The 26,388-nt window shown below is 40.8% G+C and overlaps 1 protein-coding gene across 2 annotated transcripts; it reads left to right on the plus strand.

The window, feature by feature from the left end:
* Positions 1 to 705: 705 nt before the first annotated feature.
* iqce (IQ motif containing E) lies at positions 706 to 24,692 on the plus strand. Of its 2 annotated transcripts, XM_084042830.1 has the most exons (20): positions 706 to 1,102; positions 2,501 to 2,548; positions 2,737 to 2,782; positions 3,868 to 4,029; positions 4,689 to 4,784; positions 6,375 to 6,436; positions 7,725 to 7,838; positions 10,216 to 10,266; positions 11,136 to 11,206; positions 11,765 to 11,837; positions 12,002 to 12,042; positions 12,551 to 12,702; positions 13,660 to 13,715; positions 14,337 to 14,596; positions 17,049 to 17,156; positions 18,108 to 18,396; positions 19,075 to 19,161; positions 20,570 to 20,697; positions 20,816 to 20,907; positions 21,884 to 24,692. In XM_084042830.1, the coding sequence occupies exons 1-20, from the start codon at positions 1,028 to 1,030 to the stop codon at positions 22,006 to 22,008; spliced, it is 2,136 nt and encodes a 711-aa protein (XP_083898956.1). In that variant the 5' UTR covers positions 706 to 1,027; the 3' UTR covers positions 22,009 to 24,692. The 2 variants fall into 2 exon arrangements, with proteins under 2 accessions (XP_083898956.1, XP_083898957.1); XM_084042831.1 differs by lacking the exon at positions 4,689 to 4,784.
* Positions 24,693 to 26,388: the final 1,696 nt, after the last annotated feature.

The following is a 26,388-nucleotide window of genomic DNA, read 5'->3' on the forward strand; positions in this document are numbered from 1 at the left end:
AAAGCACAGGTTCCGCCCCCGCAGGACGACTCTGCCAATGAGCGACGTGAGAGCAAAATGAGTCAGAGTCGAAGAAAACAACAAGGAACCTATTGACACTGAGCCCATTGTTGCCATGTCTGCTTATTATAAGCGACTTTGGGCTTGTTTTTCCGTAAAGTTGCTTGAAAATATTGGTAGTTACTGGTTGCGGTTTTTTGGGCTTGTTTCTAACGTGTAGTTGCTTATTTGGTCTTGTTTCTAAAGTGTAATTTATTTGGGCTTGTTTCTAAAGTGTAATAGCTTATTTGGGCTTGCTTCTGAAGTGTAGTTGCTTATTTGGGCTTGTTTCTGAAGTGCTTATTTGGGCTTGTTTGTTTCTAACGTGTAGTTGCTTATTTGGGCTTGTTTCTAAAGTGTAGTTGCTGATTTGGGCTTGTTTAGTTGTTTCTATCGTGTAGTTGCTGATTTGGGCTTGTTTCTAACGTGTAGTTGCTGATTTGGGCTTGTTTCTAACGTGTAGTTGCTTATTTGGGATTGTTTCTGAAGTGTAGTTGCTTATTTGGGTTTGTTTAAGTGTATGCTAATGCCCCATGTATGTATTTGTCTGCGGTATATGTTTAAAGTGTTCATGTGGCCTGGCTTCTTTTGGGCTCGTTTTCCTAGACCTGGTTGGTTGTTTCTCTCACACGACCTGGCAACACTGACTGAGCCCTGTGTGGGGCTTCGCTACATTGTATCAGCCTGGTTGCTATAGACGACTCAACCCTGCAACGTTTGATGTCAAAACAAAACCTCTGCAACGGTTAACACAGCATTGTCCTATACTTCTACATCTTATCGATTAAAAAACAACGATATAAAATAGATATAATCCTATAAAAAGAGCTCTCGGGCATCATGATGGCGGAACGTTGGAGAAATGTGTTTTTTGTTTTAGTCCCAGGTTTTGATGGCAAGATCTTTGGACACAACTGAAGTCAGATTGCTGGGGGAAAGATGAGAGGAGGATCACAGCAAGACAGGATTCTCAGCACAGTGATTCTTCATGTTTAGCTCAACTGTTATCAAGATGTCACTGGAAGCAAGTGATCTTCAGACCGACGAGGACTGTGAAGATCTGGTGAGTCTTCTTGTGGTTCCTTGGTCCGATCACGATCAACGATCACACACATGAGCTGAAAGAAACACTTCTTTCAGCTCATATGATCGTTTTGATCTTCTTCTTCAGCTTGCTCGCTTACAGTAGTAGAGATAGATCACATGTGAATGATAGTTCTGGGATGAATGTCATTTTTGTGCATTAAGTCACAACACAATCAGTGCTCCAAAAATGTAGCCCCCCCACCAACAACAAAAATGGAGTGACATGTTTGTTTTCATACTCTGTAACAGCTTGTAAAACAGCAAGTAAATGTGCATTTTGTCCTTTTAAATTACTCATGTTTGTAAAACACTGAAGTAAAACAGACCTATATTCACATTTACAAAGGTTAATTGCAACATTTTATTTTCCATCTAGAGATCAAACTTTAAGAATGTAAGTCCCTCAGTCATTGGGGAAAAACCCTAGAAACCCCCCAGATTGGAACTTAAAACCAGCATAGGGTCAACAGCACATTTATCTCAGTATTGGCCATAGTGCTTTCTTGGGTTTAAAATCCTCTTAACAGACATTGTATTGAACTGCACTTCCCTGCGCTTGTCTTTGCAAACTGTTAATTAAGTATTCAATCAATCAAGCAATCAATCAATCAATCAATCAATCAATCAATCATCATTGGATCAAGACTATCATAGATTTATTTTATCGAGTCTTTTACTGTATCTAAGATAGTCTTGGCTAGCACCCGCCAGTGCGTCCTGCACTTTGACCAGTAAAGCCTGTACTTCTCCGTACATGTACACAAACAAAATATATAAGGTTCTTACCCGGTTGCCCCAAATGTTAACTCGCCCTTCGAAGTTTTTGTACAATGTATTAGTCCGGGATTTGCAATAAAGAAGTGTTTTAATCCCGTCTGTGGCCGAACGCCATTTCCATCCGCGTTTACTTCCTGTTTACATTTCGTGTAATGCCGGCTTTCACCGGATGCGCCCCGACACTACCGCCAAGGGAACTTCCGACCTAATCCGACACAGACGGGATTAAAACACTTATTTATTGAAAACTATGGACTAATACACGGCACAAGGACTCCGAAGCGTAAGTTAACATTTGGGTGAACCGGGTAAGCACCTTATATATAGTTGTTGTACATGTACGGAGAAGTACGGGCTTTACTGGTGAAAGTGCAGGACGCACTGGGAGGTGCTAGACAAGACTTTGGTAGATGTAAACATTTAAAAATGGATCAAATACATCTATGATAGTCTTGATCCAAGGCTACCTCAATATTAGATATGACCGTGTTGTTTTAGAAATACATTAGTATCTTTCTTTATTAGTACTGACTGAATGTTTACTATGCCTATGCCCCTCTCCTCTCCTCTCCTACTTTCCCTCTCTCGTGTTCCATAGGTAGAGGATGGCTTCTCACTCTCTGCTGACATGTCTGAACATGAGAAGGTAAACAACTGTTAATGGACCACAGCTGTTTGTGTTCATGTGTTTAAAACCGGATGTAGTTAAAGTCAGCATGGGCAGATGTCATGATGGCATCACACTGCAGTGAAATGATCACACATGCTGAATTGGGGAATTGCAGTGCTGTGAAATGTGCTCAATGCAAACGTTTTGTCTGTTTTTTTCAACAGAGAACAAGGATGAAGAGATGCTTGCGGAAGCCTCCTCCTTCCCCAAGTAAGACCAGCTCAACACAGAGTCAGTGGGCAGGCAGGAGCTCAACTGATCATCTTTTCATCTCATCTTTTCCTTATCCCATTTCGACCTGGAACACCTACACGTTATTATACCTTTCAAGCCGGGAACACCTCTGTGTGTAGTTGTTGTATACAGTATATAGATTTTTTTTTTCTAGTAAACTTACAGTAGGTCAGGATTTAGAAGGCGTTTTTAGAATCTGCCTCAGGTCTAAATGGGTTAATTACTATCCAAATGTATATATATATTCTTCTTTTACCGTGGCAGTCACACAAAAAATAGACCCAAATATTTATAAAAATAAATTCAAAATATTCCAATATCCTTTTCAAAAATAGCAGATCTACAAGCTCACAACACAACACAACACGTTGTGAGCTTGTGGATCATATTTTCGCTCATATACATATACTTTACATACTCATACTATATACATCATACAATGATGTATATAGTATGTATATGATGTGTATATGTATATTGCATGTATGATGTACAATGATGTATATAGGGGCTTAAGTGAAAGGGCTGCTTCTCTGGTTTTGAACCGGAATCCTATCATTTTATCATGAGAAAAATCGGACACAAAACTCCACAAGAGTTAACACTGGCGGAGATTTTCCAAGGAAGTGTTAGATTGTGTGTCAGATTTTCACGTCACCATCACAATAGGCTCTATGCACAGCAGCCATATTGGAAAGAAATTGGGCCTCTTCTTACTTCCTTCACAGGTGTTACCAATGATACTAATGAAGGCTCTGTTCCATTATGAGAGTGTACATTATGAGAGTGTACAAATGGAACCAAATGGACCCGTAATGGGGGTCCTTGAAAATAAGACAACCACTATGCCACACTAAATGGAACAGAGCCTAAATAGTATCATTGGTAACACCTGTGAAGGAAGTAAGGAAAGGGCCCAATTCATTCCCAATATGGCTGCTGTGCATGGAGCCTATTGTCTCGTGTAGCCAGACAACTATTCCACAATCTCCGAATGCTATACAGAGTCTGGAAACTCATTTTTGTGTGTGCCCCGTGTTCATGTGTGTGTGCACATCCAGGGTCTCCCTACCTCTCCAGTCTGAATGTGAACCCCAGGAGGCCGGCAGTGCCAGCTTGGAAGCCGCTGAGGAGCTCCCTGGTGAGCAGCAGCAGAGGGGAGAGAGTGGACTCCTTGGGGGAGGCGGCCACAGCGCGCTTCAACTCGCTCAGCAACGGTCACGGTGGGAACCTGCAAAAACACAGCCCACAACTACACAAGCACACAGCAACAACACAGTAACAACAATAAAACCTATGTTTGCTATGTTGTGTCGCCACTAGGCCTGTCACAATTATTACATAATCGCCTAATCGCAATTATTTGAGATAATCGCAATTATTTGAGATAATCGCAATTATTCTTTCCATAATCAAAGTCAAAATTGTTTCCATGTTGAAAAGATTTCACACATTTCCCCCAAAAGTAGCGGAAATAGCAGATCTACAGGCTCACTTTGTGAGCTTGTAGATCGTCTATTTCTGCAATTTTTCATACCTTTTGAAAGTATAATGGTCCAATATATGGCCTATTTTGCAATGCAACAAAAAAGAAGAAAACACAATTAAATCACAATTGTTTGTGTGACAATTAATTGTAAAGTAAAATTTCATAATCGTGAATACCCTTGTCACCGCTCAGTTTCATGACCAATGCTATCTGAGGCATTTTACAGATTTGATATTGTACTGTATCTAATAATAATGTAATGCATATGCAGTGAGTAGGTAGGAATTGTGTTGTAGACTGAATTACTTTCATCGCATACAGACTGAGATCTCTCTCTCTCTTTCTTTCTTTCTTTCTTTCTTTCTTTCTTTCTTTCTTTCTTTCTTCCCTCAGGTTTGTTGCAGACAGTGAGGTCGGAGTGTGATGTCACTCCAGAGTTCCTCAAACAGGCCACAAAGAAATCCACACAGTACCACTCTGCATCCAATGGTGTGTGAAAAGAGAGAGGCAAAAACACAACCCAAAAAGAGAACAAAGAATGTGCATAAAGTCAGTATGGACACTCACACGCTGAAGCCTGATTTATACTTCATACGACGGTGTCGCTCGCCGAAAACTGCCGATCTAGAAGCTCACAACAAGTCACAACGCCCCACTTGTAGATCAGCTATTTTCGTCAAGCGGCGGTCGTACGGCAGAGTATAAGATAAGCATTGTTGGCCTAATCACTCATGTCTGTTACGTTGTTACCACAGCAACCAATGCAGATAAGGCTACGATGTCATGTCAGTATATACAGTATGCTGATCTGATCACTTGCAAATAACAGTGTGGGGCTTCACAATTAACTGAAAATATATAGAAACCCGATATTTAGAACCAATAACCGACTTAATCTATATATAGAAACCCGATATTTAGAACCAATAACCGACTTAATCTATTAATACATTTTTTGACACATCGATTAATAATCGATGTCAAAAATGTATCAATCGATTTTTTATTATCGACTAAATCGATTAGTCTGATTAACCACTTAACCCTATATTATACTTAGTACAGAAATAGCGAAAATAGGTAATATACAAGCTCACAACTGTCGCATTGCGACACTTTATGAGCTTGTAGATCTGCTCTTTTCACTATCGGTTAAAAAGAACATTTGTAATCGAGGCAAAAGTTTGAAATATTGGTGATATTGATTTAAAGTCATATAGCCCAGCCCTAGTGAGGACATGTCAGTCCTAAAGATCAGATTTCACAAACAAACAAATCAAAATCAGATCGGCCTCTGCAGTCTGAACAGAGCCTATAGTCCAGGGGCCAACACTGATATTTTCACAAATTGGTACCACCTAAGGTGACCGTAAAGTTTTTGTAATTTTGTCTTCCTACATGTCTCTAGTTTATATTTTGGTATGATAACCCTTCCAATCTTGTAGCTTAATGGCAGTTATCACTACCTATCGGCTAATGTATCCGGTAGGAGACACAAAGTAGAATCTTTGTGTCTCCTACCGGATATACACCCAGGCATCAAATTATTGCGACAAAAAACAAAATATATCCATGTATTCAACGCTTCATGGGGTGTGCAATTGATAACTTCTCAAATTCTTGGTGTTTGCAAAAGGACTGCTTTCCATAAGCTTGTAAAAGTTGACCCTCCTTCGGTCTAGGGTGGTCATAGCTGAATGGGTAGAGAGTCCCCCTGGGAAACTTAAAGGAGGAGTTCACCCAAAAAATGATTTATTTTCTATCAATTGCACACCCCATGAAGCCTTGAATACATGGATATATTTTGTTTTTTGTCGCAATAATTTGATGCCCGGGTGTATTTCCGGTAGGAGACACAAATATTCTACTTTGTGTCTCCTACCGGATACATTAGCCTGTAGGTAGTGATAACTGCCATTAAGCTACAAGATTGGAAGGGTTATCATACCAAAATATAAACTAGAGACATGTAGGAAGACAAAAATACAAAAACTTTACGGTCACCTTAGGTGGTACCAAAATATGGCTTGGCCCCTGGACTACTATAAGCCTGTCTGTCTCTCTCCTCCCGTTTCCCAGGTTACAGCCTGGACCACAGAGAGAAGGAAGACATGTACGATGAGATCATTCACTTGAAAAAGGTACAAGCGTAATGATATTCACTCCCTTTTAAATATCAAAGCAAATCAGGTGATTTTTTTTAATGTGATAGAAATCCGAAACAATAATGCACACAGCATGTTTTTGTAGTTCAGTAAGATTTACTTACTTCGTCTCTGTCGGGTGGAAACCTCATTATGTCCAAAAATGTTACTTTTCAGGATTCAAATTCAAAAATAACAAAAGTAGCAGATCGACAAGCTCAAGATGCTTCGCGCCGTGAGCTTGCGGAGCTGCTACTTTTGATGCTTTTGTGTGACACTGTAGTATGATCAAGTAGAGCGTTAATTTACGAAAAATCACAAAAAGTTAGAATATGGAGATGAGAGGTTTCTGCCCGATGACGTCATCTATGACAGATCTATGATGTAAGATTCCAAATTTGGGCAAGACTTCAGCCTGGACTGATCCCGTTGATTTCCATTATAGCATTAAAGTCAAATATGTCAGAAAAGTATAAAACATGAGAACTCGCAGCACTGATCGGTCCAGCAGTTTGTAAGATTAGCTCCGGACACGCGAACTGATAAACAGACAGACAGACAGACAGACCCTCTTATAGTCGGCTAGATTCCTGCAAAGCCAAGCGGTAAAAAAAGCCCATTGTTAGAGCCCTAGTGTGGTTTAGGGCCAAAATATATTTCTGATCTTGTACGATATCATGAACCATGCAGATCTCTCAGGTCATCTGGGAAAGGTCTGCTTTCTGTCCCTAAAACAACAAATAAACGTGGGGAAGCTGCACTTAGTTTTTTTGCACCGCATATCTGGAACAAAACTCCCAGAAAACTGCAGGTCTGCTGCCACTCTTATTTCATTTAAAACACGACTAAAGACCTTTCTGTTTGCCGCTGCCTTTGATTGAGTTATTGTCCTTTTTTTCCTCTTTTCTTTTCTCCTCTATTAATTTTTACTTATTTTTGTTTTATGCATCCTAATGTCATTTTATAATTGTATAACCCATTAAGACCTGAGGCGATTCTTAAACATTTTCTAAATCCTAACAGTTTTTTGAAAAAAATCGAAAGTATTTTTTCAAGATTTTTCAAAAATAGCAGATCTACAAGCTCGGTGCCGCGCTATGAGCTTTGTATATCTGCTATTTTTGAATAGCCAAAGAAATCTAAAGTGACACAGATGCGTTCCAGGTCTTAATGGGATAATTGTGTTTCCTTTGCTTGATGTTCTGTGTAAAGCACATTGAACTGTTGAAATAGGCTCTCCTCCTGCCCCACTGGCGGTGTGTGCTGACGGTGTTGTCCTCCACAGAGCCTCCAGGCCCAGAAGGCCGACAACCAGCAGATGAAAGCCAAACTACGGCGCCTGGAAGAGGACAAAAACAAGAGGGAGAAACAGATCGAGGAACTGCTGGATCCCACTAAAGTATGTACGGGACGGGTGGATGGCTACACCAGTGTTTCTCAACTGGGCGGCACATGTCTTCAACAGGGGGTCCGTGACCCCGAGGGGGTCCCCAGAATTACTACAGGGGGGCTGCTGTATCTTTGTGTGATAGGAACTTTTTTTCTTTCTTTTTATAATTATTATATTAACCACTTCAACCAAAAATAACATATCTACAAGCACACAACGCCTCGCGGTTGTGTGCTTGCCTTGTACACCAAAGAGGTTTCTTGTTGAGGGAAAAAGGAGCAAACCAAAGGTCAAGTAATTGAGGGTTAAATGTCTGAAATTAACACATTGACTGCCTAGATCGAGTTAACTCGATATTAGCTTTTCATCACTTGCCTGCCAAGATCGAGTTAACTTGATTTTAGCAAAAAAATATTGGTCTTTTTTGACCCAAAGACCAAGGAGATATGAATTTTCGAAGATCTTTACTCTCATCCACTTCCTTGTTAACTTAAAACTTTAAAATTTTGTATCTCGGCTCCTGAGTACTTTTTTTTTTTCATTGAAAAATCTCTGGCATGAATAACAATAGGCAGTGAAAATAATTCAGGCAGTCAATGTGTTAACAAAAAACATGAATTTACTGATAGTCAATGAAGCTATCTATGAAATTCATGAACATTTTTAATCTGCAACACAATTTTAGCTAAGGGGTCTTGGCCAGAAAAACATTGAAGACCCCTGGGGGTGCTACAGTGGGGTATGTGAGAGAAAGGGGGCAATGTAATCATTTATTTTACTGTTATGTTTCATGATAAATCATTGACGAGCTTTGTGTGAACCTGCTGATCAGTAAAATGTTAATCCAAGGTAAATCTAAAACTTATTTTCAATTAGCCAATGTATATAGGGTTAAAGTGGTTAAACTGATTTTGCTGTGGACCCCCTGGAACCCCCTCAAGGATCCCTGGGGGTCCCCAGCAAAATCAGTTTAACCACTTTAACCCTATATACATTGGCTAATTGAAAATAGCATTGCGACGCGTTGTGAGCTTGTAGAACTCTTGTATGGAGGTCCCTGGCACGAAATATTTGGGGGTCTGCAGTCAAATACATTTGGGGGTCCTTGACATAGAAACTGTTTGAGAACCTCTGGGTTACACAATGTTATCTGAGACCCCCCTCCGCACGGCCCCCCATGAAAAGCACAAATAGGTGAAATTCTCAAGCTGTGTGTGTCAGTGATGTTGCTAGGTTTTCAATGTAATGGGTCCTGGGATGCAAGGGTGGTCTTTTAGATGGGTCCCAGGGACATTTTATGGGTCCCACAAAAATGCACAGCGTTTAACTCGTGTTTCATCTTATATGGTTATATTCATGTACATGTATCTGAAAGAAAAGTACACAATTCCAAATCCGACAACTAGTACTTGTAGTACTTGTAGTACTTGATTTTTTTTTTACATTAACCACTTGAATCCTAGTATCCCTTTTCTGAGGAGAACTTTAGCCAAAAATAGCAGATCTACAAGCTCACACTTGTGAGCTTGTAGATCGGCTATTTTTGGAGTTATAGGTGTGTAAAGGGAAAAAAGAGCAGCAAAAGTTTATCTGAAACACAATTTTATACAATATAGAGGGGGTCCCTGCTTCATCTCTCTCTCAACTAGGGGGTCCTTGGCCTGAAAACACTGAAGACCCCTGCTCTACAGGGAATTATTTGATATCTGGCTGCACGGAAAGACACAAGAATCACAGCTGCCATTAATTAGTGCTGTTCAGTGTTGATTGCCTAGTGGTCAAATTGGGGTCAACGAGCCATCGTTAACTTGCTTTGAAGTTGAGCTGTAAGTTGCGCAGCACTCTGACTCTCTCCCTCTAGCAGCACTCGCACTGCCCTGAGACAGAGAGAGAATACTTCTCCATACGGCGGTGTTTTACCGAGATTTTTCTTGTTTTCTGCACTATGCCTTGTAATCCGCGGACGGCTTTGAAATCCACGGATGGCCTTCAAATCCGCGGTAATTTCCGCTAAATTGTAGTGCGTCCCATGGACGCAAGACGGTGCCATGAATGCGTCCTTTTTCAATATGGTGCGTCAGAGACGCAGGACGCAGGCCTATAGACCCCTTAACAGACGACGTCACACTGATAAGAACCAGCTAGCGTGCAACCAGTATGCGCTAAATGAAACCCATTCTATCAGGTCTCGCTAGGACGCGCCTCACTAGCCAACACACAAGAGGGGGTTGGGATGTGCTGAAACTAGCGCACCCCGAAACAACAGGTTGGAAATTGATTGCGTGAAAAAATCACCTGCGCATCCAGTCTCAATGTTAGTAAACAATTAATTGGTCTATGAGCATCTCTGGTGTGTGTGTGCTTTTGTTTTTGTTCTCCATGGCAGGGATCTGAGTACACACGCAGTTTGGTGGACAAGAAGAATGAGGCCAGTGTGGTGAGTAGACTGCCATCTGCTGGTGTGCACTGTGCACAGCACGTCACACTGTGGTTTAGGGATGGATCCCCATGGATCTGCAGGCTGTTCATTGGTTCATGTTTTAACCACTTAAACCCTATTATGGTTGACCGGAGTCCGTCAGGGCTCTATACTAGTGTATTTTTTGTTTTTCTATTATTGTGGGGTTACGAATGCTGGGGTTTAACCCTTTAAGACCTGAGGCGATTCTTTAAAAAAATCAAAATCCTAACAGTTTTTTGAATAAAAAAAAAAAAAAAAATGTTCAAGATTTTTCAAAAATAGCAGATCTACAAGCTCATAGCGCGGCACTCGGTGCCGCGCTATGAGCTTGTATATCTGCTATTTTTGAATAGCCAAATAAATCTTAAGTGACACAGATGCGTTCCTGGTCTTAATGGGTTAAGTGGATAAGCAGTGTAGACTCAAGACCTACATTTTGCTGTTATCTAGGAAGGGATTTATTGATTGGCTTTTTGTGCCTTATATTGTTAGTACAGTAGGTAGAGGGGAAACAGGGAGAGAGAGATGGGGAGTGACACGCAGCTTTCAGGCTACATTGTATAGCCTAGGTGCCCGGACCTCTAGGTAGCGGTCCGGGCCTAAGTACCCAAAGTCGCTTTACATAAAAGATAAGAGAAAGGAAAATATTATTGCCACAGTATATCGTTGCTGTCGGGTGGAAACCTCATATGTCCAAAACTGTTACTTTTCAGGATTCAAATTCAAAACGTGTTGCATCGCAATGCGTTTTGAACCCGACAGCAACGATATATAATAAATACAGCTTCAGTGATCATTCAATTGACTAAAATGCACATTACAGTGAAATATCTTCTGTCCTCAAGGTTCTAAACGGACTCAAACAGAGAATACTGAAGCTGGAACAGCAGTGTCGAGAGAAGGAAAACGCTCTAAGGTAAAACATCTATCCTGCTGCCTCATGTACGTTGTTGATCCGTGCGTCTTTGTATGCATGGATTATAGTTCACGACCGAAGCCCGTCAGTCACTCGCAGTCCTACACGCACGGGCTGTGCTTAAAAGCCCTGCACGGCCGGGGCCGCTTGTAAGGAAAACAAGCGCTCCCCTTCCCTCATTCAGCTACAGATACGCAGGATTACTGTAGAAACAAATCACACACCTGTGATTGATATAAACTGATCTAAGCCAGTCAGACAATCAAAATCTACAATAGGTAGCCTATTTTCGGTTATCTGTTATTTTAAGTTTAAAGAGTATTTGAAGTGGTCAAACTAGCAATGTTCAATCTTCCAGGAAATCCTAATGATCTGCAATCTGCAATTTCTTCAACTTGTTGGCAATCCTACATATTGTGCTAATTGTTTATGAAACACAGTGCTAACATGTGGGGGCCCCTTTCACCCTGTTTCACAAATCTTATATTAGGACTTGGCCTAACAAAATGTTTTCAGTCGTGAGATTTAATCCATGTGCCGGCCTTCCTTGTTGTCCAGTAAGCTGCAGAGTGAGCTGAGGACCACCAACCTGGAGGAGATGAAGATCATGGTGGAAACGTACTTTGAAGAGGTGACACGTTCACCCCTGAATTTACTTTCCAGCGGCTGCTGTATTATTTTCTAGAAGGAGGAGGAAATCAGGAGGAGGAAATCTTGCATAGAAAATGTTTTCTAATTCAAAAGAGAAAGACTTGGTGTGTGTGTGTGTGTGTGTGTGTCTCTTGTACCTTTCAGATCCGGAGGTTGAGGATGCTTGTAGAAGCAGCAGAGAAAAGGTACACAGACTTTATGATAACTGACTGATCCCTGCACAGCCTGTTTCTTGACACATTCTCCTCTCTCATTTTGACTTCATGTTTCCAATTGAGTTGCTATTTCTTTAACCCTTTCAATCCGGGAACGCATCTACAAATGTCTTCGAAATCCTTTCTGAAAAACCTGTGTTCCTATATCTAGTGGTGTTCAAACTTTTTAATGTCAAGGACCCCCAAAATTATATGTATTTGGCCGCAGACCCCCTACCATCTCAAAATATTTAGTTCCAGGGACCCCCCAGAAGCAAAGATTTGAGTTACAAATGTTTGCTTTAAAATATATATATATGCAAAGATTTAAAAATAAAATGATGATTTTTCAAAAAATAGTATATTTTTGAATAGCCAAAGAAATCTAAAAATGACACACAGATGTTTCTGGGAGGGGTATTTAACCCCGGTCTTGATGGGTGAAATACCAATTCCCGCTGACTATAACAACCCTTGCTCTCCCTTCCTCCATGCGTAGCGGTCGAGCGGAGAGCAAGGGCTCCCAGAGGCAGCAGAAGGCCCTGGGCTCCATGGTGCAGCGTCTGTCTGAGGAGCTCAAACAGCTGCAGCAGGATAATGGCACACTGAGAGAGGAGCTCAACACCAGCGGTCCTGTAGGGGGAGCCAAAGGTTGGGCACACACGCACACGCAAACGCACACACATGCATGCACCCACACACGTGTACACACACACACACACACACACACACACACACACACACACACACACACACACACACACACACACACACACACACACACACACACACACACACACACACACACACACACACACACACACACACACACACACACACACACACACACACACACACACACACACAAACTGCAACGCACCGCACCAGGCGTAAATCAGGCATAACTCAGGCATAACTCTGACCCTAACTCCTAAACCTAACCTCTAAATGTCTAATTCTAACCATAACCCCAACCGGAATATTCTTTTCTGATTGTATCTCTTAAGAATATATTTTTTTTAAAGCATGGTTAACATATGTTTAACCATAAAACAACAATTTCTCTTGTGAAGACCAGGACAGCGGTCCTCACAACGTCTGTTTCTCATATTCTACTAATACCTTTTTTTTTACATTTGCTCCTCACAAGTATAGTAATACAAACATACACACACACACACACTCAAAAGTGGATGTCCAAAACTTTTCCAGAAATGGAAAAGATAACCTGTGTTCCAATGGATACAATGTAGTTATTATTTAGTTACAAGCTCTCGTTACTACTTTTCATTGCCTGAATATTTATAAAACCCACAGAGAGAATTAACCACCAAAAGAGCGAACATTTTGCTTGTAGTTCAGTTATTTTTGCTACTTTTATGCAATACTCTTATACGACAAAGCAGGGTATTCATTTATGGACAAAACATACTGTACATTGAAATATGGAGATACAAGGTTTCTGCCTGACAACAACTGTGTGTGTGTGTGTGTGTGTGTGTGTGTGTGTGTGTGTGTGTGTGTGTGTGTGTGTGTGTGTGTGTGTGTGTGTGTGTGTGTGTGTGTGTGTGTGCGTGTGTGTGTGTTTGCGCGTGTTTTGCTCTCCAGGCTACAGAGAGTGGAGTAAGCAGAGACTATTGAGGAGACTGCTGGAAGTAGAGAAGGTGATCTGATTGCATGGATTAAAGTTCTCAGTCGGCACAACTGATCTCAGTCATTTTAATAAGATTAAAGTGTATTAGAATTGTGTCAAAATTATCAACAGAATACATGTTCTATTGAAGCAAAGGTTAAAAAGCCTTACTCTGTGATTTCTTAAACTGGTTGACTTTATGTAGAACAGCAAGAACATAGGCTTAGAATGATGATGATACCGGCAGGACATCATAATTCTACATATCGTCTCTGTCGGGTGGAAACCTCAATATGTAAAAAAAAAAAACTGTTACTTTTCAGGATTCAAATGAAAAATCATCAATTTACGGAGAGAACGCAAAAAGTTAAAATATGGAGATTTCTGCCCGACAGTGACGATATGTTTATGAACACTAATGTGTCAAAACTTTTCAGTCGTGAGTTTTGTTCTGAGATTGTCTTTGAAACACACACACACACACACACACACACACACACACACACACACACACACACACACACACACACACACACACACACACACACACACACACACACACACACACACACACACACACACACACACTGCCTCGTCCAACCCTGTAAATGCAGCTCTGTCCTAGGACTGACACCTCTCTCCTCCTCTCAAGAGGCTGGAAGACAGCAGAAGACACGCCCACTCGGCCAAGAGCGGCAGCCGATTGGACCAGGGCGTCCAGACTACACCGGAGAGCGAGATCCTTGTTGGCGATACGCGGGGAGTTTCCGTGGCAACAGAGCCAGCGGTCTCCGGGGTAACGGCTCCATCGTCTGCACAGGCGGAGGAGGAGGAGGCGTGCACTCTGAGAGAGAGTGTCAGCCAACTGGAGAGACACAGGGAGGAGCTTCAACACACACTGACCAATAAAGAGTGAGTGAGTGTTTTTCATATCAAGGACCCCCAACATGATATGTATTTGGCCGCGGAACCCCATCTCAAAATATTTGGTTCCAGGGACCCCCAGAAGCAAAGATTTGAGTTATAAATGTTGGCTTAAAAATATATTATATTCAAAGATTTGCACACATTTTTACGATAAAAAATGCCGCGCTATGAGCTTGTATATCTGCTATTTTTGAATAGCCAAAGTATAAAAGGTTAAAGTGGTTAAAATTATTGTGACCCCTGGAACCCCCCCCCCCCCCCCCAAGGACCCCTGGGGGTCCCCGGACCCCACTTTGAGAATCAATGATTTAGGAAAGAAAGAAACAAAGAAAGAGAGTAAGAATTTTTTGGAGCCCCCCTTCCGAACACGGCCCAATTGCGTTCGCATAGACGCCCGACAAAGCCGGATGCAACACGATGGATTTAACCACAAAGCTAAACTTCTAACAGCCACTCGCCGCTAGTGAGTCCTGGCCGTTACACACTCACCCATGCCATATACTGTTGCATTGTGAGCTTGTAGATCAGCTATTTTCACTATTTATTTATAATTATAATTATAAAATATTCTTTTTCAGGTATATATATACTTTTAGCGCCTTTTATTGGATTGTACAGTGAAGAGTGACAGGAAACGGGGAGAGACACGCAGCAAAGGCCATCAGGCTCGGGAATCGAACCCGCGACTCGCTTTCACTTAGCTCTGGGGGTGGCTAAATGGAGCACCCGTGCGCAAGGAAACCGGGGTTTTGGTCTGCCTTCAGCCTTTCACTAACGACTATGTTGGTGGTGCGACTATGTTTTCATTCCCACTAACAATATTTATACACGGAACACTAACACCACTTCTCCCAGAGAACGTGGATCGTTTTGGTTATAAGCCCACTTGTTTCTATGATGAAAGAGCAGGTTAAAATGTGAATATCTTTCCGTGGTTTTGTCTGCTCAGAGGACGCTATTGTTAAATGAGTTTTGGTTTGTTTCTAGTGGGGAAGGATCGGTACACACATAAATCCCACCCACTACATTTGATTGGGTAAAGCTTCCTGATCTGAAGGCACGCCCACTTGTAGGCCAGTGCGTACGCGATATGACGAACCCCCCCGACCGATTCAAGCGGAGTGCAGAATCTGTTCTTGAGAGATTACTCTTTTTTTGAACTCATTGGTAGGGTTTATCAGTGTGATGCTTACATGGATTAAAGTTCTCATCCACCACTACTGATTTCAGTCATTTGGATTCCATATAAGTGAGCATGTCTTCTATGAAAGCATGCCATGCACTGAAAATAGGCTATCTACAGTAAGCTATTTTCGGTTATTTGTTCATTTAAAAGACAACTTTAGTTTTTTACAACCAAGGTTTATATTTTAGCTTGTAATTAAAGTAAATAAAAGATGAGTGTTATTTTTTTTTCATTTACTGCTTTCTATAGTTTTAGCAATTTTTGCGATATTTTTTACAGTGGGCGGGGGCATTCTGTCCGGTGGCTAAATATGCCTTTTTTACACAATAAAAAAGGTCCTGTGGTCTTTGATGGCCAGATGTGAGTTATTGGGGGCTAGAAGAGCTACTGTAAATAATAATAAAGAAAACGCCGGGTTATTGTGTAAAAAAAGACATATTTAGCCACCGGACAGAATGCCCCCGCCCACTGTAAAAAAGATCACGAAAATTGCTAAAACTATAGAAAGCAGTACATTTTAAAATTTTAACTCTTATCTTTTATTTACTTTAATTACAATCTAAAACATAAACCTTGGTTGTAAAAAAACAAAGTTGTCCTTTAAGATTAAAGAGTGTTTGAAGTGGTCAAACTAGAAATATATGTATGTTCAATCTTCCAAATGAGAATAAAAACAACTTAATACTTCCTAAGGTTAATATGAGCATCAAATAAATATTTGATCATGTTTTTTTTTTTGCACATGCATTCCATAAATTCCATAGGGCTAGACCACACATGGACAAATGACATCATCAACTTGCGACAGGCATCTTGAGTAAAAGGATGAACTGTTTCTAAAATGAATAAAATATTTAATGTGTAATAACATTTTTATTTTATTTTAATTATAATGTATTAAGGCATATTTGGCTTATTAGCCAGGGATCCTTTTAATAAAAGCAAAGGTTAACCCTCTGGCGTCTGCCATTTGTTTTCAAATACAATTATGGCCATCCTTTTTTGTCGTACTGGTATGGCCTACTTGGCATCAATCTGCAATTTATTCAACTTGTTGGCTGTATGGCTACCAAAACACCATAATTCTACATATTGTGCTTATTGTTTATGAAACATAGTGCTAGTGTGTGGGGGGGGGGCTCCTTTCACGCTGTTTCACAAATCGCATATTAGGACTATTAGGATTAGAACTTGGTCTGACTCTTGAGACTCGGGTGAAAGCAGCAGTCTGTCCTTGTGCTTTCTTTCTAGCGAGGAACTGAATCGTCTCCGAAAAGAAAAAGAGGAATCGGAGAGAGAGACGGAACGATGGAAGGCTGAACAAACAGACGAATGCGACAAAGAGAGGCAGAGTCACAAGTATGTCTCACTTCGTCTCACTGGGATTCTTGATGCCTTCAAGATGTTTCTGATTAACATTTCGTATGGAATCTATATATTGTATACAGCATGTGCAATTATACCACAGTTAGTTCCGACCTTGCATTGTGATTAGCTGAGAGGTGTTCTAATGCAGTGGTTCTCAAACATTTTCATGTCAAGGACCCCCAAATTGATATACATTTGTCCGCCGACCCCCAGCTGAAAAGGTTTTGTGCCAGCGATTCCCTGAAGAGAAGATTTGTGTTTACATTTTTTTAAATTAATATAAAATATCTATAATATCTATAATAGCAGATGTAAAATAGATATAGAATAGCCAACGTATAAATGGATAAAGTGGTTAAAATGCTACGTTAACTACTTTTGCTGGGGACCTGGAATCCCTTTAAGGACCCCTGGGGGTCCTTGGACCCCACTTTGAGAACCAATGTTCTAATGTGTGCCAATATCTCCCAATAAGTGCACTCTGAACAAACAAACCCCATTCACCTCACCTGTAACCTTAACTTATTGTTTTTGTTTTCATTGCTTTCTAATGATAAATGTTAATGCCGTAATAACACTGTGGGTATACAGGTAACAGCAATAACGCATTCTCGTTTGCTGTGGTTATACATCACCACACCAGTGCCAATATTATGGTATTAGTCACATGACATGACATGCATAACTAGCCAAAATAGCTGATCTACAAGTGCTACAGTAAGTATTACATTTTGCATATATGCATTGGTGTCTACTACTGTTTTGTCAGTTGACCAACTCTATTGACACCAAGGGTTGACTAAAAAATGACACCGCAAATAATATTTCTGTGGTAATGTCTCCCACTTGGATCCATAGATTTACAACTGGTGGAGCTGTGTGTGTGTGTGTGTGTGCGTGCGTGCGTGCGCACTGAACGTTTGACATGTGTGTATTTCCCAGACAGGAGCTGGAGGAGTTGAGGCTGAGGATCCAGGCGTTGGAGGAAGAGAGGCGCCAAGCTGCTGCACTAGCCTCCTCTTCCTCCTCCTCTCCCACAACAGCAGAGCAGCAGACCGCCGGCCAGACCACAGGAGGACAGACGGACGGAGGAGGAGAAGGACAGACGGGCGCAGAGCGGAAAGACGAGGAGTCGAAGGAGGAGGAGGAGGAGGAGGAGTGTGGGGATGAAGAGCTGAGAGAGAGAGCAGCTAGGAGCATCCAGACAGGCTGGAGGGAGCACAGAGATAGGGTATCATGTTTGATTTAATACTAAACACATTACACTGAAGGAGAAGAGATGCTTTGCACCACATTTAGCCGCTAGCTCATTTCCACCGGCAGCCCAGTCCCCAGGGCAGGTCGAATGACGCAACAACAGGATGCACAATACCATCACAAGTTTTTTATTTTATTTTTTATAACTTTATTTTTTTGCATTGCTGGAGTCTTTGCCATAAGTTGGTGGATGCTCTATCCGGTCACCTAACCTCAAAATGACTATAAACCCCCAAATATAACATCACACAGTAAAATCCTCAGTGTTAATTCATCCATTCGGAACTCTGATTGTGTACAAATGGAAGCAGGTCCATTTGGATAATCATAATAATTTGTATAATCTCTTGAGTTAAATTAACGCTGAGGATTTTACTGTGCCCACAATGCAGAGCAGAAGAACACATGACACGACACCGACTGCCATGACTGCGACAGGACACATTGCACACCGCATGACAGCGCATGAGAAGATAATACAGTGAAACTCTGTCTAACCTGTTGTTTAAGATTTTGGTTATACATTTAAAGACGACGTGATGTGACACGATGTAACACGAAACAACACAGAACAGCACTGCATGAAAAACCAGATGTTGATCCATGAGAGATATATGATAAAATGTGTGATGTTTTTTTTTTGTCTCATCAGGACATTGTGAAGATGCAGTCAGCAATAAGAGGCCATCTCCACAGACACGCACTACTCAGGGACCTGCAGAAAGACACACACACCAAGGTTGCACACACACACACACACACACACACACACACACACACACACACACACACACACACACACACACACACACACACACACACACACACACACACACTGTACAGTACCTCATGTTTACCTTGCTCACTGTAAGTCGCTAAATGCCGAAATTCTAAATTCTAGTTCCCTTTTCCAGAAGGCGACATAAACATTTCCTGTTCCGTTTCCCATAGCTTCTTTGGCTCAGCAGCAGATTTGAACCGAAAACACATGACACCTTCATGTTATGTGTTTCCGGTTCAAATCTGATGCTGAGCCAATCAAATTAAGCTATATATGAATGTATTGAATTTTCTTTTTATGACCAAAATAAACTACTACTAAACTATTACCTCTCTTGTGAGGACCACGAAAATGGTCCTCACAATGTCTATTTCTCAAATTCTACTATACTTGTGTGAACATAATGGCCCTCGCAAGTATAGTAATACAAGTACACGCGCGCGCACACACAACACACATCTGGTGAACATCGTGTTGTCAGTCTGACGTGAGTTAAATGCAGTAATTATGTATATTAGACATGATGTGGCAACATGCCTCGTTCAGAATGTCATGACACCCTGAACACGGCATGTTGCCCAAACATGTCATTGATTTGATTCATAACATATTTGTATGGAGAGGAGTGCTCACCCTTCCTTTATTTGATTGAATCTGAGTGTGGGCCGATGGTTTGCATATTCTTTATGGCTTCGAATAGGGGTGTGCGCGGATATTCGATTAACCTACAAACGGGGCTGCCCCTGCCCCTACTAATCATTTTCAAATAATATTCGGTTATTATATTCAATATATTTTTATTGAGATATTTACGTTTTTTTTCTTCATATTGCTGTCATGTCTTAATAAAATGATGGTTTTAACAAGCAAAATAAGCAGGCACCCATCACCCAGGGCTCTGGCACCCACGGGAAACAGCGAGCGCCCACTGGGAATGCGCCGGTCGGACGTCATTTAAATTCTCTCTCTGTAATCTTCAAAGTCTCATTATTAACCCATTGATACCTGGAACGCTTCTGTGTCACTTTAGATGTCTTTGGCTATTCAAAAATAGCAGATATACAAGCTCATAGCGCGGCACCGAGTGCCGCGCTATGAGCTTGTAGATCTGCTATTTTTGAAAAATCTTGAAAACATTTTTTTTTTTTTTTCCAAAAACTGTTATGATTTAGATTTTTTTAAAGAATCGCCACAGGTCTTAATGGGTTAATAATGAATTATTAATCTGAGTATTGTGCAACTTGAAATGTAGCCTGGCCCTACATTCACTCTGTTTCTCTGTGTCACTCTCCGTCAAACTGGGGGTCCTTGAAATTAAAAGGTTTGAGAATCACTGCCCTAAACACTCATGTGTCCCTTTTTTCAGGCCAGCTTGTCACAGAGCAGCAGTGAGGTCACCTCCCCTGCGGAGGGTGAGCTGGATGCGGTTGCCTTGACGATGATACAGTCTGTATTCAGGGGACATCTGGCTCGCTGCAGTGTCACAACAGAGAGGTGACATTAATGGTCATGTATAAAAAACACAGCAAACGCACATTGACTGCCTACTGCTGCCGTTTACACAGAGTGAAATGCGTGTGTGTGTGTGTGTGTGTGTATGTCTGTGTGTTAGCTCCAAGTCATCTACGCCTTCTTCACTGGGAAACCTAGTGCCAATTCCAGCACCAAGACGAGCCCACTCAACGTGCACAAAAGCCAGCACAGGTGAGACATGTATGCACACACACACACACACACACACACACACACACACACACACACACACACACACACACACACACACACACTCACACTCACACTCACACTCACATCACACACACTACATGCTTGCACTTTTATAGCAACACAGGCGCACCCACATTTTAACATTTTAGTACTTATACTTTGATAAGTATATTTTGATGGCATGTATTTCTACATTGTGGTATTGCAAAATATACTTAAGAATCTGGGTATTTCTTCCACCACTGGTGTGGTAATATACATACTGTTTACAGTACATCCTTACACATTAGAGTTTAGGCTTGATGTATTTGTGTATCTGTACTGTATTTACAGTAGAACCTGTCTTTTGATTGATTGAAAACTTGTATTAGTCAGAAATGTAGAACAGCATATGGTACAGTCAGATATCAAGGCTAACAGCATGTGGTACAGTCAGATATCAAGGCTATAAAGACACAAAAAAGGTCCTGGGGACTTGTTTCCATTTTGGCATCAATGTATGTTTCTCATCTGTCTGAAACCAGGGTACTTCACAGTTGCACAATGTTCCAATTTCCGTGGACTGAACTACAGTGAGATACAACACAGCAAATATTTAAAATATGAAATATCTGGCAAAACTGCCAAATGCTTGTGATTGCACATGGTGGTCAGTCTGGCTCGTTGTGAGGGTGGGATAAGGGGAGGATGTTTTGTAGTGATTCTGAGAATTTTGCATAATAACTAGTAACTGTTGCAAGTTTTGCATTTTTCATTAGTTTTTATTTTGGTTTCGTTTTTGATGTTTAATTTGTCTTTTTTTCAATTTTAATATGGATTAGTCACAGGCGATTAAAGAAATTGCAAAAATAGCAGATCAACAAGGTCACAGCACGTCACACTGTTTGTCAAACATTTTCAAAAATAGCAAATCCACAAAGACAAAACTATAATAACTGTGGTGTGTTGCCCACAGGCCAAACACACCGCCCAGACCCGCTGGAACCTGGAGCTGCAAATGCAATGGACTCTGATGATTCTGATGACATCATTGTGTCACCTTCACGACCTTTAAGGGCCAGAGAAATGCCACTCTTCTAGGACTCTGGACATGAGTGCGTGTGCGCGCGCGTGTGTGTGACTTCTTAGGCTTTCAATTTAGGGTACGGTCACACATGCACTATGGCAGGGTCAAATGCATCTCAGTTCAACAAAGTTGAACTCCATGCGATAGCATGTGCTGCGCTGCAACCCGGAAGCTGCACCCGTCCCCAAGCGTACAATGGAATAGAATGGGATACCTAGCTGCTTCAGTCACGCACGTGTGACCATGTCGTTGCTGGCGGCTGGAAAACTTGTATGTCGTTGCTGTCGGGCAGAAACCTCTTATCTCCATATTCTAACCTATTTGTGTTTTTTTAATGCCCTACTTGATCATACTACACACAAAAGTAGCATATCCTCAAGCTCAAATTGCGTTGCAAAGCGATGCATTTTCAGCTTGTTGATCTGCTACTTCTGAATTTGAATCCTGAAAAGTAACAGTTTTGGACACCCAACAGAAACAATGTCCAAAAAAGGTTCCTTTTTTTATTGTTATTTTAAAAACATTTTAAAATAGTGAAAATAGCTGATCTACAAGCTCACATGAGCTTGTGGATCGACTATTTTAACTACTTTTTGTGTGACACTCTTGTATGACGAAGTAGGGCATACAAAAACAACATACACATTTGAAACATGGATATATAAGGTTTCTGCCCGACAGAAACTTTGTCCTTCTACTGTACTTCATTGTGCAAGTGGTGTCGTGCACTGAAAGGATCCAATCTACAAGCTCACAAAGCGAACGTGTTGTGAGCTTGTAGATCTGTGAGAGCTGAAACACAACTAATTCCCAGGCCTTACTTAGGCTCTATGCATTGTGGGCTTCTACACTGACAAATGTGAAGGGTTTTTCCTGTCTAGTTCTCTCTCTGTGTTTTGTGCAGCCCAATAACCAAAAGCTGTGTGTGTTTAAATGCACATTGTTATTCTGATTTGTTACTACGGCTTGGTTGAATGCATGATTCTGATTGGTCAATCACTGAATTCAGTGGTGTGTTATTTCTGAATAATGACCGATGGGCTCAATAACAGACCGCTGTCTAATCAAAGGCTCAGAGCACCTGCTCATATCAACCTGCGCTGCTTGATTTTGTGCCGTATCCAACATGACAGCCATGTAAACAAACACACCATGTAATTTACAACTAAACGTTGCTCTCAAGAATGTTTCTGAAAACATTTGAAGTGAGAAATAGACGATGCATTAACCAAATATTGATTCTATTTGATCAACACTTCCTTGTTTTCCGAGGCGACCGTGTTGTGCAACACTTATGGAATTCTTTCATTACCGTGAGCTTCTCTTTATACAGTCTATGACCGTGAGCAAGGAAATACTTTGTTTTGTTGTTACTTTTGGGTCAATTTATTAATTTATTTATTAAGTAGCCGTGTAATAAGCGGGATAATTGACGGGTATCCGGTCATTATTGATAAATAAATCCCTTCAGTGTCATTAGGCACCTCCGCTACGTGTCGGTGCCTAATCACCCTAACCTCGCGTGGCCAGACTATATCACTGCGTGGATATGAGTCTGGTGCTTCTATGAGGGGTTTTTTTCCGAGGGGGCGGGATCAAAAGAATGGCTCTGGACGCAATTGGTTAGACCTACAACCAACTACCAATTACAGTCTCCCATATTTGAATGCTGGGCCCTGATTGGTCACCCCAGACTTCGCGAGCAGGAAATTAATTCAGAAGGCAAGGGCAATTTATTTTTTGCACTGGCAGATTCGTCTGGTCCCAGGCTATAATCACCCTGTCGGGATTTATTTATCAACATTGACTAGTTACCCGTCAATTATCCCTTGCATGATTCTTACTCTCTTAAGGAGTTCTCATGCCGAAATACCGCATTCCATTCACAATAGGTTGGATAAACACGTAACCCCAGTACTGGAAACCATAATGCGATCGCTCGGATATACTGCGTCTTACCCGGGTTGCTTGCTACAGCTCTGGTGGTTCTTCTGCTTAATTTATCTTCTGTTGTATGATGTTGTTGTTGCTCACCGAAAATCGCCTACCTATCATTGATCTATTCTAGATCGTCTATTTTCGTAGTATGAATCAGGCTTAATTTCTGTTTCAGTAGCCATTTGGAATATCGGCAGATGTCGGGCAGAAACCTCTTATCTCCATATTTTAACTTTTTGTGTTTTTTTTTTGTAAATTACTGACCTACTTCATCATACTGCAACGTCACACAAAAACGCTCGTAGATCTACTACTTTTGCTATTTTAGAATTTGAGTCCTGAAAAGTAACAGTTTTGGACATATGAGGATTTTGAGCTTGTAGATCTGCTACCTTCAATTATTTTTTGTGACGCTGTAGTATGATCAATTAGGGTGTGAATTTACAAAAAAACACAAAGTTAAAATATGGAGATTAGAGGTTTCTGCCCGACAGCAATGATATGCAGAATGTACATCTGACCACAGGACTACTGACATTGTAAATGGACTCACGGGATCCACCTACCTACACGTACGTCGTGCAACGAGTCATTAAGACGAACACAGCGCACAGGAGACATTACTCAAAGAGGCAGTGGCCCCGGTTTGATCCCCGGCTTCTCCTGGCTTATTGTCTAAGTGTCCTTGAGCAAGACACTAAACAGCAGGTGTAAGTATAAAATAGGGCATTAATTTATATATTATAAAAAACACATAAAATATGCAGATTGAAAGGTTTCTGCCCTACGGCAACAACATGTACGTTGTCAAATTAAACAACCGAGTACTTAATTAACCACACCAGTTGCTGTAAAAGCGTTTTAATCCTTGCCATGCTTCATCACTTGAGCCAAACGGGCCCATAAGCTCATCATCTGTCATTATTTGATTTGTAGTGGATGTAATTCATTTAGTTTTTTTTATGGAAGTGCCTACCTTATTGCAGCCTATCATCGAATTTGTGTCAAAAAGAAGATTATTTCTTTGTGTTGAATGTAGCCCTTTACGGTGTGAGTGAGACTGGGGGTATAAATAGCAGCCAATGAATGAATGCACTGTTGATATAAACTGTGAATTAAAGAAAACAGAATCTCTGTTGCAGTCTGGTACAGAGAGAGGGTGTCCTATGCCAACAATCTGCAGTTATGCTGTTTTAGAGGCAAATAATAACCAATCAATGGGCTTGTCATCAAAATAATAAATCAGCATTTTATTTTATTTTGTATTCTATTGCAAGTCGACTTTTCAGAATCAGTCTAATTAAATGGGTTTTTAAAAGACCAAAACATGGGACTCTTGTGTAATTTGTGTAAAGCAATATTGTGGTTGTAGCTGGAACGCAAATCCCACCACTAACATCCACTCAGTGGTGGAAAGTAACTAAGTACATTTACTCAAGTACTGTACTTTTTTTTTTTTTACTTTTACTTTACTTGAGTAGCCTGTGTCCATTTTTCAATACTTTATACTTCTACTCCACTGCATCTCAGAGGCAAATAATGTTTTTTGGCTTTTTTACTCCACTACAATTGCTTGACAGCTTTAGTTTAGTTACTTTGTAGATTTAGAAATTCCTGATTATTACAAAACATATTACAACCAATTAAGCTCTATTGTATACTTCAGCTATTCAAAAACAACCGGTCTACAAGCTCACAGTGTGTACACGTTGTGAGCTTGTACATCTGCAATTCTTTTGGAAAGAATTTGACAAAATTTTATTTGGAAAATTTGTATTTTTACTTTTGGTACTGCCAATACTTTTGTTACTTTTACTTTTAAAAATCACACCCATTGTGATAAGCTGTGCCTACTTTGTTTGATGAGTGCTGGCATTCAGGCGGTACTACTCTATTTGATGTGTGGGCGCTGGTATTCAGGCGGTACTACTCTATTCGATGTGTGGGCGCTGGTATTCAGACGTTACTCTAATTGATGTGTGGGTGCTGGTATTCAGGCAGTACTACTTTATTTGCAGTGATAAGAGCAATGGTCAGAGTTATTGCCATTTGAAATGTTAGAAACTGCTGCAACACTGCTGTAGTGCCCCATACAGTAGGCCTATGTGTGCAATTTAGGTTTATTTAGTGTTTTTAGTGATTTTATGAACTTTTAAGTATAGTTATACTTACATTTGTTACTTTTTACTTAATTCAATTACTTTAAAGTAATTTTACTCCAACTAGTTAATTGTAAGTATGTTTATTCAAGTTTGTTACTTTTAAAGGAGCTACACCATGAATTTAAAAAATAATAATAATATTTGATATCATATTGTTTATGTCCCTCAAACGTTTTTCAAAAGGTTTGAGCCTAAATCAAGCCTCAGATATACTCATTCCAACTAACTTCTCTCTGGCTTATAAAGCACTTTCACCTGCAATACCACATTGTCCTGTTTGGCACGGGGCGCTAT

This window comes from Gymnoscopelus microlampas (genome assembly GCF_963454915.1).
Source record: "Gymnoscopelus microlampas genome assembly, chromosome: 2".
NCBI classification, from domain to species: Eukaryota; Metazoa; Chordata; class Actinopteri; order Myctophiformes; family Myctophidae; genus Gymnoscopelus; species Gymnoscopelus microlampas.

Bases quoted from the DNA above. Each gene is read 5' to 3' on its own strand.
- iqce (XM_084042830.1), top strand. From the start codon at position 1,028: ATGTTTAGCTCAACTGTTATCAAGATGTCACTGGAAGCAAGTGATCTT. The intron at 6,437-7,724 runs GTACAAGCGTAA...TGTCCTCCACAG, and splicing joins AGATCATTCACTTGAAAAAG to AGCCTCCAGGCCCAGAAGGC. The intron at 17,157-18,107 runs GTATGTCTCACT...TGTATTTCCCAG, and splicing joins AAAGAGAGGCAGAGTCACAA to ACAGGAGCTGGAGGAGTTGA.